Here is a 14,773-nt window from a genome sequence, read left to right as displayed (position 1 = left end):
GCCAGTTTCGAATTGTAGCCAATGTGCTGTTTGAGAGCGGTTTTGAAGGAGTCAAGGGATTCACATGTCTTAATAGCTGTTGGTAGGGCATTCCACATTTTAGTGGCATAGGAGCGGAATGAATTTAATCCCTTGTTTGAGCCGAATCTGGGTTGCTCTTGTGTGGCAGTGGGCTATAGCTGGATCATCTGTGTCATCGCAAACACTGCTATTTATAGTACCTTGATGAATTTGCCCCTCGGCGTGGTTCGGTTTTGCAAGTTCACTTAAATTTCCATATTCATGAGTTTTAAACTTAAACACCCACTGCAAGCCACGGGTGATGTTCAGCAGATTCTCCTCCACAAGAAGTCAGTGTTTAATTACAACTAATTACCTTTTCAGTCAGTCAGTCCTCGTTGATGGTAAGCATGATAGTAATATGTCATAGAATATGATGATAATAAGCATTTAATTAATAAATATGTATTATCTTGGAAGGATATTAAGCCACACCAAAGTTTGTATTACATTTTAATATCAACTTTGCTGTGGCTAAATATCATCCTGCGCATTTACATCAACCATGATTACCCGTGTGCAACTAGCAAAGCATCTTTTCCAACTGTTACAATGAAGCAGATATTTATTGATACTGTCAATTGCGCATTTATTTCAATAGTGCTGCTTTGAAATGCTAACAATTGCCATATCACATTCCTGCCAGCTATACTGTGCATTACAAAACCAGGATGAAAATTAAACTTCAACCAAGTCGGTAAATCACTCTGTACTGTACCTCCTCGTCAGCTGATAGAGTAACATTGCTTTTTAATATTCTTCTGAGAAATCACCTTCCCATCCTACTCTCCGCTTTTTTTTTAAACTTCTAAACCCACACTAACCTTCCCCATGCCCCTCTTCCACTCGTCCCTCTCGCGTTTTTCACCCTGGAGAACCCCATCCCTCCCCTTCCTCCCCAATGGTTCAATGGTGGTGTAAGCTTTTTGTCCTTGGTGCTGAGGCTTACATGGAAAGAAAAACGACAGGAGAGAGAGAGAGAGAGAGAGAGAGAGAGAGAGAAAAGAGAACTCTGATGTCCCTAAATCCTTTGGTTTTCATCCACGACTTTTTCATCTTCTCTCCCCTCCCAAATTCCCTGGAGGTCTTTAAGGGGTTAATAGTCCCAGCAGGCTATAGCCAAAGCACACAGACACAGCATGATATCCTATGTCTGCTCTCTTATTAAATGTGGATAATTGTAACAAATCTGTGTGTAATTTGAACCAGTAAAAATATGTTTAACTTCTATGTTACAGTAAAATCTACTATTACTACCTTTTGTTATCAATAACAATTCCTCTGGAGTCATACGATATGGTCAGTAAATTCCCTTACAGGTCAATTCTCCCCACTACGGCTATGTTTAATGAACACTCCAGATTTTATTGTGTATGAGTTTACCAGAGCTGTCAGCCAACAATACTACTAATTGTACTCCCCGTCTCGCTGCCTGTCAATCTGCAAACCCTGGCCAGCGGGCACCAGCACAATCCCCTCCATATCTTATTTTAGCAGGTGCTCAGGTATGAGACCCTGCTTTGTGTAGCACTGCAAGGCAATATGTTTGCTGCATGATGGAGGGTGAGAATGCTCAGGGCCATGCAAGGCTCCGTCTCTCCCCCAGGGACAGCAGCACATAGCTGGGTGTACTGCTGCCCATGCAGGCCCGCCCGGCCCCCTAGGGACCACCTCCAGAGAGCTGTGGAAGCACCGGAGGAGAGCTATGCAGAACTATTTATAGAGCGGGTAAAAGAGGAGTGGTGATGAGGAACGGAAAAAGATGGAGAGGAAGGAGAGGAAAGACAAAATGAGAGGCAGAGGAGGGAGAAGGAACACGGAGGCGCGAATTGAAAGATAGGGTATAGAGTAAGAAAACAGATGGTTATTTTGGGTAGCTGATAGTGTCGACACAGAGGTATGGGTCGACGTGTTACCAGCACCTACACTCATAGAGCACGGCCCCTGACTCACGGTGGTCCTACCAAACAAATGCCTCAGCCTTATTGATTTATGGTCGAACAAGGTTCAGACAGAGGTTACCTGGTCTAGTGAGAGCTGGAGAGAGAGAGAGAGAGAGAGAGAGTGATGTCAAGATATTGGTACTCCACTGCATGGTAGCTGCTCAACTCGGCGCTACAGTAGGTTACTTCCAAACGTCAAAAGTAGTACTTTTTCACCTCTGTTGAGGCAACAATCTGAGCTGATAAAAGGTGACGTGAAAACTGACTGATTTGTCAGAAAGAATAGTGTCATTGCATCATGACGGAGTCGGACTCTCTTATAATCGCATTAGAAGTATTGAATACTGTTAACAAACCTTTAAGCTAGCCATTGTAAATGTGTCATGAATATTGAGCAACACACACACACACACACACACACACACATCGTTGCCGCGGCACACGCACACACATGCACACACAAGCCCGGCGTTGCGTGCTGATGCATGTGCAACATTACGCTACCCAACACAGCTCTTCCAATGGATAAACAAACACACACCGACATATTATAACTATATGAACACGGTCTGAACAGCAGCTCGCTCACTTACTCGTTCTCCCCCTTCCTCCCTTTCTGTCTACATGGAAGGTTGAAAATGCCATTAGAAGTAAACTGAATTTGATAGGGAACCAAATGTCGTGTAAATAAGTGCCCGGAAATGGTATCTTGTTACACCAATTGTGTGTCGTCTGATTCTGTGACCTGTCTTCATTGCAGTTGGCAGGAAGCGGCCAGAAATAACTGAATCAAATATGGTTCCTGCACCACGTGAGTCGTGACCAGCCCTATAGCGGAGCTGTCGTTTATAAAGTCATTGTAAGACCATAACGTGGTTAATAAAGATTTCTTTGTGATGTACATGACACAAAAATGACGGAAATATTATATTAACGCGGCTCGGCTCTCAAAGTAATGCAATACGGAAATTACTGTGGCAGACTACAAAGAGATAGTACAGTAAATGGGTAATTATTAGCAATTTTGACTACGCAACTAACGGCGTTGCTTTCGGGCCAATGACTTACTGACCGAATACCGACTGAATATTGCAACTGGGTGTGGAATTAAGACGATTGTAATAATAGATATGATAGAGATCATTTCCAGACCAGTCGCCATTGTTCTTTAGATGTTTCTACGCGACTTGATTGTCGCTATTCACTGAAAGAGTTCAGTCTGCAGTAGAAAACAGAAACAGTACCTGTTACCAAAAGCAACTGCAGCAGCAGTGGGAAAGCACCAAAGTAATGACAGTGATATTGCATCAATACAGTTATCAAACTTTCAGCCTGGAAGATCTCTCACCTTCCATACGTGCCTATCTCCCAAAGCCGCACACCTCTTTAATAAATAAACCAAGTGTTATTCTTCATTTCTTTTGCACCTCACTGTCAGATTGATTCAGACCTGGTACTACCGGCATGTACTGATGTCTCTATTTCATAATTTCCGCATTGACACTTTAAAGGGCAACTTTGTTTTTGTTTTGTTTTTCAAACAAGGTTCATCTTTTAGGTTGTTAAACAAAGTAAAGGATGAGTGTTAATTTTTGACAGCGGGCTGGGGCATTCGAGGTGGCTAAAACATTTTTTACAAAGTTTTACAGCGATTTCTTTAATATTATTATTTACTATAGTCCTACTAGACCACAGGAAATTACATCTGGCCACAGTCGTTGTTTTCCGTGTGACTACTAGGGGGCTGCCATACTGTGGGCTGCATATGCGTGCGTGCGTGCGTGCGTGCGTGTGAGCGTGCGTGCGTGCGTGCATGCGCATCCAGGCACAGTAACATCCTGATGCCATGTGCCTGCATGACTGAGCCCACTCACGCAGCCACCAGCTGTCCATGCAGTGACACGGTGACATAACGGCATGGTGCTCCACGCTATTAGGACTCGTTGTGACTGATATTAAACAGCACAGGGAGAGAACAATGGGCCCAAGACGCGTGGGCTTCTTCCTCTTGCATGCTTATTATTATTTATTTTTTTATCTAGCAGTTTTGAAAATCGTTGCTTTGTTGAATTAACATACAGTAGTGACGAGAGCCTGTTTCCATCTTGTCCTAGATGTTCCGAAGCAAGACGTTGTACTGTATCTGTACTGTACGTTGTACTGTATCCCCAGTGGTTCCCAAACTGTTTCATGTCAAGGACCCCCAAATTGACACTAATTAGCCTGCGGACCCCCATTTGGAATGCCAGAGACCCCCGTAAAAGAAGATTTTTACGGCTCTAGCAGTGATTCTCAATCCATTTAATTTTAAAGACCCCCAGTTTGACATGCATATTAGTCTACAGACCCCCATTTAATGGCATTTTTATATCTGGGACCCCAATTTATATTATTGTTAAATCAATGTTAATTGTGTGTGTACAAAGTGTACAAATGGAACCAAATGGACATGTTAGGGTCCATTTGGTTCCATTTGTACGGCCTCAGAGTTACAGACCCATAAGGGTCCATATGGTTACTAACTATCATTTAGCTGGGGACCCCCTGGAACTCCCTCCAGGACCCCTGGGGGTCACCGGACCCCACCTTGGGAACCACTGCAGTATCCTATATACAGGTACCTGTCACAGAGATACTACCTTGTACCCTTTAGCCGCTCTCTAGCCGCAACATTCTTTCTAAAATTCTAATGCTAATGAAAATAGATTGCAGCAATTCTCAGGGGTTATGTTTCATTTTGTGTTGTTGCTTTGGTGGGAGTGCGGCTATAGCCATTCCAGGGCCACACTTTATTGCATCTCTGTCACGAACAGAGCGCATTACTCAGCTGTAATTAGCCTAAATGTAAGTGTTTTGTAAATCTTCAGCTTGTAGTCGGGGGATGCATGTTTTTCAGTGTGTGAGGAAACCCACATGAACGTAGGGAGCACTTGCAAACCGCACAGAAAGATCAGGTTTTGAACCCAGAACCTTTTTGCAACAGTGCTACTGTACCACTGTCACTGCCATGCCAGAGCATAGACTGTAAAAAATATGGACAAAGCGTTCGCCGGGTCTAACATGAACGTAAAATGAAGCCTGTAATAATATGGTAATTCCTGATGTAAGTCGCCATCTTTCTAGATCCGTTTGGTACCAGCTGGCCATTGGCTGGCTCCGTTTTGGACCAGCTGGCCATTGGCTGCCCAGACAACGAGGCGGGACTTCCCCCCTTCTTCTCCGTTGGTTTTTATTTTGACTCGAGTGGGAGGGGAATCCCGATCATAGACTGTAACGGTAGCCACGCCCCTCAGAACATACGCGATGTTTTTTTTTTCTTTATGGTCCCATTAATTTTTTAATTAATGGGACCATAATTTTCCAAAAAGAATATTATGACATTAGAAATGAGACTTTAAACTAGTGACTGGAAGAAGAAAGTATTCATGACCATGTTTATTAAGGTAATACAGTCTAGGTGAAGTTGGGCCAAAATTCATGGGCCTCTATGGAGCTATGGGGCTTTTTGGGTCCAGTCCAGCGCCACAACAGGCCATTATATGAACTACCGATTTCAAATGAGGCTTCACGAAATATCTGGCTGACTGCCCCCCTGTGCCAGAGTGATGAAACATAGTTTCATGAATTTGGGCTTTTTCTACTGCTCAGGGTTGAAAAAGGCAAACAATATAAGCTTAGCCTGAAATAGAAAAGTGTCAGGCTTCCTACTAACTATGCGTTTGTTTCGTACGACACCAGTAAAGCCTGATTTATAGTTGGTTGCGTGCTGTGTCACGCACCGAAAAATCGACAAGCTCGCAATGCGACGCAGCGTGATACATTGCAAGCTTGTAGTTTTGTTATTTTCAGTGTGCGGCACTGATGTGCACCTAAGTATAAATTGCCCATAAGAGGTAACTCAGAGGCCAGGTGCTGATGCAAGACGACGAAACTGACTTTCCAAACCTTTAAGACTGATTTATATTTAGTCGTGTGACATTGTATATTAAGCATTATGTCACACAATTCGTCTCATTTGATTTAAGCCTATACTCTTTTCAGTTTTTTTCCCCTATCGCCTTTCCTCTCTCTCCCAAAGCCCACCCCCATGTGTCCATATAGGTTAGATGCTATAAATGCTTTAGTTCCCTTAAGAGCAATGCTCCACGCGCACCATGCATTAATATCACTTTCAGAGATAACTGTGTTGGGTGCGAGCGCGCGCTTGTGCACATTTTCATAAGATGAAAGATGCATTATCTATTCCACTCTTTCTCTCTCTCTCTCTCTCTCTCTCTCTCTCTCTCTCTCGCTCTCTCTCTCTTTCCTCATATTAATTACATCAGGCCTGTGATTTATGGACAGATTACGGGGTGTAAAATGCATTATTTCCTTCTGGAAACAGTTCTCGGGGAGATCCATCAACCTGAATCACTGTGGGTTTGGGGATCACTGCATCATACCTGAGTAGCAGGCTTCCCTGCCACAACACAAAAGCCGACCTACTGCACAGTTACACATTATGCACCACCAGTACGCACTTTACAAGATTGCGCCCTCTGACCAGCACTCACTGTGTCGTTTGAGTCGCGATGGGGATTTGAGCAAGCCCGTTCCGGGAGTGAGATGTCCTTTTTATGAAGCGCACTGGACAGAAACTTTAGAGTTTGTCTGGTTGACCTTATTACTGTTATGGCTCCCTGATGCCTGAGCAAATGGAGCAGGTTGGCGAGTTTTGCCTGCATTTATCAGAGCATATTAGACCTTCGCTAGGCTTCTATTAAACTTAATGAACATTTAAATCCCCTAATGGATTGAAGGGAATTGAGCAGCAAATTATCAGTGTAGACGCTTCCCTCCGGAGTTGATAAAGACACCCGCAGATGAAAGTGAAAGACGAATTTGAGGCAGCCTTGTTCATTTCCCCTCCCCCCCCCCCCCTCTCTCTCTCTCTCTCTATCTCCCTCTCTCTCTTTCTCTCCTCTAAATGGTAAATGGACTGCATTTATATAGTGCTTTCTCTCGCTTTTCTCCAAAGCGCTTTACATTACAATGTACTTCATATTGACCGTACTTCACACACACCGATGGCGGAGGAAAACCATACAAGGCACCAACCTGCTGCCTCAGTTTGAGGTTCAGTTCAGTTCTTTCTCTCTCTCCCTCCCTCCCTCGGTCTCGCCGTCTCTCTCTCTCTCTCTCTCTCTCTCTCTCTCTCTCTCTCTCTCTCTGTCTTATTGTGTTTTATCTTTGACACTTTCTTGTTCTTCCATTGTCCCCCCACCTCCCTCTCTGCCTGCCTATACATTCCCCGATCATAATCACGTTTTTCGTTTGCCTGTCTATAATGCACGGCGCTGTATTTTGTCGTCTGTTTGGACCCATGGTCAGATCTCAGTCATTCATCAGAGAGCTCTCTCTCTCTCTCCAGGAGGGGTGTGCTAACACAGCCACGTACAGCAGCCCATTACAGAGCTGTCACACAGCGCCTGCAACCCTCGCCCTCCTTCCTCTCTTCCCCTCTCCCTCGCCTCCCTTGCCTCAGTGAAGGATAATGTACCCCAACATGCTAGCGGAGCGGAGAAATATAAATTATCCTCCTGCAATACAGCCACCATCAAACGGCATCACTGAGCAGTATGAGCACGCAGCTCCCGTACCCTGGGGGGCTATACTGAACTCAGGTCAGCCCAATGTCAGTCCCCAGGCTAATAGGTGAAGAAGAGGCCTCACGGGAGAGGCCCACGCTTTTTGAGGCCACGGCGATGTCTGGCTGCAGCTCAGCAAGCCTGGCAGACCGGGCTATATTGATCAGGTAAGCCCTATATTCCTCCTGACAGCCTGCTAACAAGGCTGATGCCTCAATAGAGGAGACAGAGAGAGCAGTGGGCAGATCGGCAGATAGCTGTGTTCAACTCTGGGACTGAGGAGAGGTTCAAGCTCTCTCTGTCCTCTGAGTACTCACGCTTGCTTGCTCGCGCTGAGCGATTGTGAGGGGCTGACCCTCACACTGCACATGCACACCCCCCCCCCCCCCTATACAGCGCCTGCAGGCATTAGCATATGTTATTATTACTGAACTGAAACTGAAACTAAATGAATTCATGTATCAAACAATCAACACAATAGAATCCTGTCCCTTGGGTTACATTTGTACACTTGTACACACGAGGAAGATTTGACATTGTAGTAGTAGTAGTATGCTTTTTTTCTGAATTGTGATTATTCATTTTCACAAGATTCATACCAACATTGTGGTATTGTTGAGAGATAAGTAAACTGTTGTTAAGGGGACAGATAATTAAGCATAGCCTTAACTGAGTCTAACGCAATATGAATTCAGTTAGACCAACAGCATCATCTGAAGTTCTGACAGACTGTGGCCAAAGTCTGCTGATCCATATAATTTCTATCCTATACAGCATAATATATTATTTAGGCTTTTGAAAAGAGTGTGTGCTGCAATTTTCATCGATGAACAAGTGTGAAAAGGACACTGACAGACTGATTCATGAGGCCGCAGATCTACTTTTGATGTGTTATTCGCGATTATAGCCTGCAAACTCTTGGGGAAGAGTATGTACTATGAAGTGAATACTTTGAGATTCCATTATTTAAGGTGTGCCTGCCTGGCAGCATTTATATAATAATATTGGATTTAGCAGAGGGCTGGTAAAAAAAATAAAAACAATCCTTCCACACAAAAACATTGATGCAGGCAAAAATGGAAGCAGACACAGAGAACCTTTGTTAAATGTCTTCCTCACATATATATTATGAGATTTTTTCTTTCTTATTTTCATGAATTCGTTCATTCTTGACTGATATTACTAAACCTATACCTGGCACTTATTGACTGAGCAGTGATACAAATGGTACATGTACCCTGAGTCTACTGTGTAGTGGGATCTGGATTGAAAGCCTTATTGTTTTTCACGGCATAAGGTATTGTATTTTAGCTTCCTATGTCCTACACAAACATTAAATTCCCATTGACAATGAATGGATCATTTTATGTTATAGTGTACATCATTGTCAAATTACGTAAAATTTTACGTTATAGAACATTGATGACGAAGGTGAGAGTGAGGACGCAAATTATGATTGGCCGGAATAAGATGATGTACGATAATGTACGATTATAAGAGCGCCCCTCACTTCACATTTCTCCTTCCACATTTACTTTGTGGAAGGAACTTAAAATAACAAAAATAAGAAAAGTCATCAGATTCCTCTATTATAACCCCCTATTGGTTTGGATAGTTGTAATTATTGCCTCTGGACGGTAACTGGAAGGCTCGCCCACGCTCGCCCTAATTTCTTCCGCCGACCGCTCGCCGAGCGGTCGGCGGAAGAAATTAGGGCGAGCGTGGGCTCGGTGAGGCGGTTCTTGTATTCTTGTATTTGTTTTACTGAGGATAAGATTATAAATAAGTTTAGGGTTATAGGCATAGTTTATTGAGGTTACGTTTAGGAATACCAGGCAGAGACCATTCTGTACCGTTCTGCTGAGAGAACTGTGTGGCAAGCGTTCTGGTATTCCTCTGGACAGTGAGAGAGAGAGAGAGAGAGACAGACAGAGAGAGAGTGTCTGTCTGTCTGTCCGTGTGTGTGTGTGTGTGTGTGTGTGTGTGTGTGTGTGTGTGTGTGTGTGTGTGTGTGTGTGTGTGTTTGTGTGTGTGTGTGTGTGTGTGTGCGCCGTGCATGCGATGTGCGCGCGCGTGTGTGTGTAAGTGCGTGCGTGTGTGTGTGACAGAGAGAGAGAGTGAGAGAGACTGAGAAAGAGAGAGTACTTTTTAGTCTATGGTTTCCGGTGAAAGAACGGCATGATTGATAAGATGTCAGTCTCCTTGTATTCGTAACATTGGATACGCTTTAGCTCCTATGAGTTTTGATCTAATTAAAAGCACCGCTTCATAGTTCATACATGGTTCAGCCATATTTGTTTTGTGTGTTTATTTTCATTACAGTTGCATTAGTGCGTACTGCGTACTCCTGTGTTGAAACCTGTCTTTTCCCAATGTGTCTCTCTGTATACTGTACAGTGTACACATTCACCCTTCACTCTCTGTGGTTCCTTTGTGGTTCCGGGGGTGATAATCATCAATGTACAGTTTGCTCATTATAGCTGTGAGTCTGGGGCTCTCTCTCTGTGTGAGTCTTTTCATGTTTCACGGTGCTAACGACCACCTGGAGGAGCGCTCTCTTGTCCCCGCCGGGACGAGACGATGTGAAACTATAGCACTATGCCCAACTTAAATCAGGAACACACTGCCAAGCAAAACAGCAGCGCTGCACTGGGAGACGGGGGAAATATGGCTCACAACACACAGCCAGCCGCCTTTATGTTACAGTAAGGAACCAGGCTCACAACAACCATAGAGAACCATTGTTGCTGCTCCTTCACAAACACATCAAGTTTTCTTTTTTTTGGGGGGGAGTACTGGCTTGCATGGCTGCAACTCAGCAACGCTGCTATTCACTATGGTAATAAAAATGTCCATGTGTCTTTCTTATTCCCTCTTACTATCTCTCCTTCTTCTAGCTCTCTCTCTCTCCTTCTATCTGGTGACACACACAAACACAGACACAACATGTGATGAGATGTCAAAACATACAGGCTGTCTTTGCATGTGTGACGGATTAAAAACTCAACTCCACGGAAAAACTAAACAATCGTTAGTACAGTGCATACAAAGGTCATCATTACTGGTTATTACAAGTAAGACGCGCAAACGCGGGAAGCGAACGCAGCTCGTGTGTGTGTGGTTGTGTGCGTGTGTGTGTGTGTGTGTGTGTGTGTGTGTGTGTGTGTGCTACAGCTGCGCCCTGTGTGTGTGTGTGTGTGTGTGTGTGCTACAGCTGCGCCCTCTGGTGGCGGGCGGGTGGTGTAACAGCGGGACAGACACACACATACACAGACATTCAGCCCTTGCTGTCATAGTATGTGGCTCACTGCGTTCGCAATTAGCATGCACTTACGATTTGGTAAATATATGACCATATATTTACCACATTTAAAATGGTGCAATATTCCAGAAGAAAATATAGACTGATTTACTATTACTATTTATTATACAGAGACTGAATTATGTAATTATTACCGGAAAGGTAAACGCTGTTTTAATTTGAAAGACTTGATTAGACAGGTGTTGTTTGGTAGCTGTTTGCCCAGAAAGTGTAATGTTTGTGAACAACCTTGACATAGTTGCTTCACTGATACATCTGAAAACGTACTTGCAGTTGTGCGTGCGTGCGTGCGTGCGTGCGTGCGTGCGTGCGTGCGTGCGTGCATGTCTATACTGTAGATATTACCTTTCAGGTGTTCTCTGTGTGTTCAAGAACTTCTGCTTCCTTTGCTGTGCTGGGTATTAATAACTACTGTTACTACCTCCGTTTTACTGAGAGCTTTCCACTCCACTGCATTTTATACTTTTGTTTTACTTGTGCTTGTCATTTGTTGTCCGTTGCCCTCAAGTTAAAGCAGGGAATAGTAAGAGCAAAGAAGTCCAATACTTCTTTGCTCTACCATTGCTTTGTGAAGGCAGTGGAGCTTTCCAAAAAGAAAATATTAGGCAATGAATATTAATTTGGACCTAATTATCACAATATGTAGGAATAAATTGCTTATTATAGATTTCGCCCCCCCCCCCAATGCATTCCAAAGCATTGCATAATCTACTTTACTTGCTTCTTATTCAGAGAAATAGCTCGATATAATTTGATGAATTAGTTGTTATTTATTTTGCATACAATGTCAGCAGGAATTTTGACAGAACACATATTCAAAACACAATGTATATGAATTATACACATATATTATTTTTTATAAGATGCCAGCTATTGAGTTAGAATAGACCCAGCAGCATGCCCTTTGCTCAATATGAATGAATATGTGTTTTTAAATTAACCACATCAGCCAAGAGTAAATACACTTAACACATTTAAATAGGGCCATTATCTAAAGTGTATTCAAGGCTGCAACAATATAATTATTTAGCTGTTGTTATAAAGGAATGGTGCACATTTACTCTAAGTTACTCAATTGATTGTCATGCAGTTTTTTGCTTTGTGTTTCTAAAAAACACAAAGTCTATTAAAAAAGCATGCATGTCAGAAGTTGAAAACGGTGCCTTTAAACTGTGACATGACTTTGTGTTTAGTAACTTACAATGATCTAGTCTCCATGCTGTCTTACACAGCAATATATGTGTGCATTCACAAGCTTAACATGATGATGCCATCTTATTACCTAAATATTGAATTGTGCAACATAGGGATAATGTTTCCTGCTATTTTATTATACCACAAACTGCATGAAAACACAAACCACACAGAGTAGCTGACTTAAATCAAGCATAAAAAAGGCTTGTAGATGATGTTTGAGGAAAGACATTTTAAATGTGTCTGCGTGCGTGCGTGTGTGCGTGCGTGCGTAGAGAGAGAGAGAGAGAGAGAGAGAGACGATATCAACCCTGCTGCTCCAGTTACTAGTCATATAGGAAATATGTCATTATTATTGTCATTATAGGATGACAACTCTTTATGACAATAGGTGCTGTAATAAGTTTTGTAGCAAGTACATTATGGCCTAGAAACACATCTAAAAACAAACAGAAGTGCAGGTACAAAGGTAACAGTATAACAGTTTTTGTCACTTGATTTATACATTTAGTGAATAATCTAATTTGTTATTTACAATGACATGCAGTCCAGACGACTGAATGGAAATGAAACTGAGTAAAATAAAAACAGACTAAAACAAACACCAGTACAAAATATGGAATTCAGATGGCCATAAAGCGGAGCGAAGAGCTAGGTGTGTAGCTCAGCCATGCGCACGGCAGGACATTAACGGCAGGTTCTGAATGGTGCATACTGCTACTGCATACCGCGAGAGACGAGAGAGGGCAAAACAGAGTCCATAGGCTTTGAGTTGCTCCTCACATCTTCCTCTTCCACTCACCTGATATACCAAAATGTGACTGTTAATTCAACTCAGAAAGTATAAAAATGGACCCGTAAGGGCCTGAGAGTATATAAAAATGGAATGTTAAATTAAACACTCCTTCACATGCCCTCGCAGAGCTCGACGCAGGATAAATGGCTGCCCTGGCCTGCCACTCTGACTCTGACGGCGCTTTGCCACTGGCTCTTTTGGACTAAATAACCAGTTTCTCCATCTCCCTCTCTCTCTCTCTCTCTCTCTCTCTCTCTCTCTCTCTCTTTTCCTTCATCTCGCCCTTCTCCCTGCGGTGTTAAGCCGACGCTGCCAAAGGGGAGAGGAGAGGGCCCTGACAGCCACGCCAAGGCTGACTCCACACTCACTCTGTCTCCCGAGACAAGACCTACCACAAGGACAGAGACCCTGTCACGCACACACACACACACACACACACACACACACACACACACACACACACACACACACACACACACACACACACACACACACACACACACACACACAAACAAATACACACACATCACACCAGCACGGACGGACACACTCTCCATTGGCGTGTCAGCAGTAACAACTAAGGGACGTCATCGTGGACTGTGTGGCATTAGTTGAACAAGTGACAACAACAGTTTTCCGTCTCATGGTGACAGGATGAAGGACATACGAAGGGAAGGAAACAGTCAGTGTTTGCACTCACTCGAGAGACTTTGGCATCGTGCATACTCATACTATAGTATGAGTATGCAGTATGCACAAACATGCACGCGCACGCACGCACGCATGCACGCACACACACACACACACACACATACTGTACACGCACCGATATGCACAGATAGCTAGGATCTAACCAACACACAACTGGTCTTATATCGACCAGCTCACTGAATATAGCAATGTCAAAATGAGTTGCACGCACATGCACACACTCACATAGACACATTATACTCACACACACATGCCCTCCGTAAGTCTGTTTTACACACACAAACATACACACACACACACACTCACACACACACACCAAATATCTTTTCTACAAGTTCCTGTATACGGGCAAAACTTTGATGTTGGACATCATCCGTTCCCTGTGACCCAAGACCATTTAAGATATACAGTGTAGTGTATACTGTATGTACTACATATATACGAGCAGTGAGTGCATGTGTGAATCTGTGTTTGTGCCGCGTTTGTCGTGGCGCGGGTCATGTTGGCTTGCTGTCAGAACATTGCTATAAGCTCAACATGAGATAAGTTAATCCCTCACTGTCAGACAACATGCATTATTCAACTCTATCTATTCAAATGAGCTTGTGTTTTGAATGTCACGCGGATACACTCAGAGTCAGACACATGTTTACAGCCACACACATGCACGCGCGCGTACGTACACACACACGCACACGCGTGCACACACACACACACACACACACGTACCTTCATTGCTGGTGGATCCCGCTGAGCCCAGTGTCTGTAGTGATATAGTCCATAGCAGTATCGCTGCCAGCCCCGGATCTGAAGCCATGGCGCTCACTCACACACACTCGCACTCTGCCAGTGTCCCCCTCTTCCTCTCTCTCTCTTCCTCTCTCCTCTCGCTCCCTCGCTCTCCCTCTCTGCCACTCTCTGCCTCTCTCTGTGCCCCAGTGTGGAGACGTAGCGAGAGCCGGCGCGCGGAGAGTGTGTGTGTGCGAGTGTGTGTATGTGAGGGCTGCGAGCTCATTGGGTTAGAGTTAGAGACCGCTTCTGTGGCTCTCCATCAGTCTGTCGTCTCTCTCTCTCTCTCTCTCTCTCTCTCTCTCTCTCGCTCTATCTCTCTCTCTCTCTC

General features: G+C 43.9%; 1 protein-coding gene across 1 annotated transcript in view; it reads right to left on the bottom strand.

Moving 5' to 3' along the window:
- epha8 (eph receptor A8) overlaps window positions 1-14,519 on the bottom strand; it is a gene marked incomplete at its 3' end in the record, with an annotated part of 104,352 nt that extends 89,833 nt beyond the window's left edge. The window contains exon 1 of the mRNA XM_083771588.1: window positions 14,383-14,519. Within this exon, the coding sequence (XP_083627714.1) occupies window positions 14,383-14,470 (88 nt within the window). The 5' untranslated portion in view covers window positions 14,471-14,519. The remainder of the gene's footprint in view (window positions 1-14,382) is intronic.
- Between the last annotated feature and the right edge of the window lie 254 nt (window positions 14,520-14,773).

The sequence above is a fragment of the Protomyctophum parallelum genome, assembly GCF_964188405.1.
Source record: "Protomyctophum parallelum genome assembly, chromosome: 8".
Classification (NCBI taxonomy): domain Eukaryota; kingdom Metazoa; phylum Chordata; class Actinopteri; order Myctophiformes; family Myctophidae; genus Protomyctophum; species Protomyctophum parallelum.
This window is presented reverse-complemented; position numbering and strand designations above follow the sequence as displayed.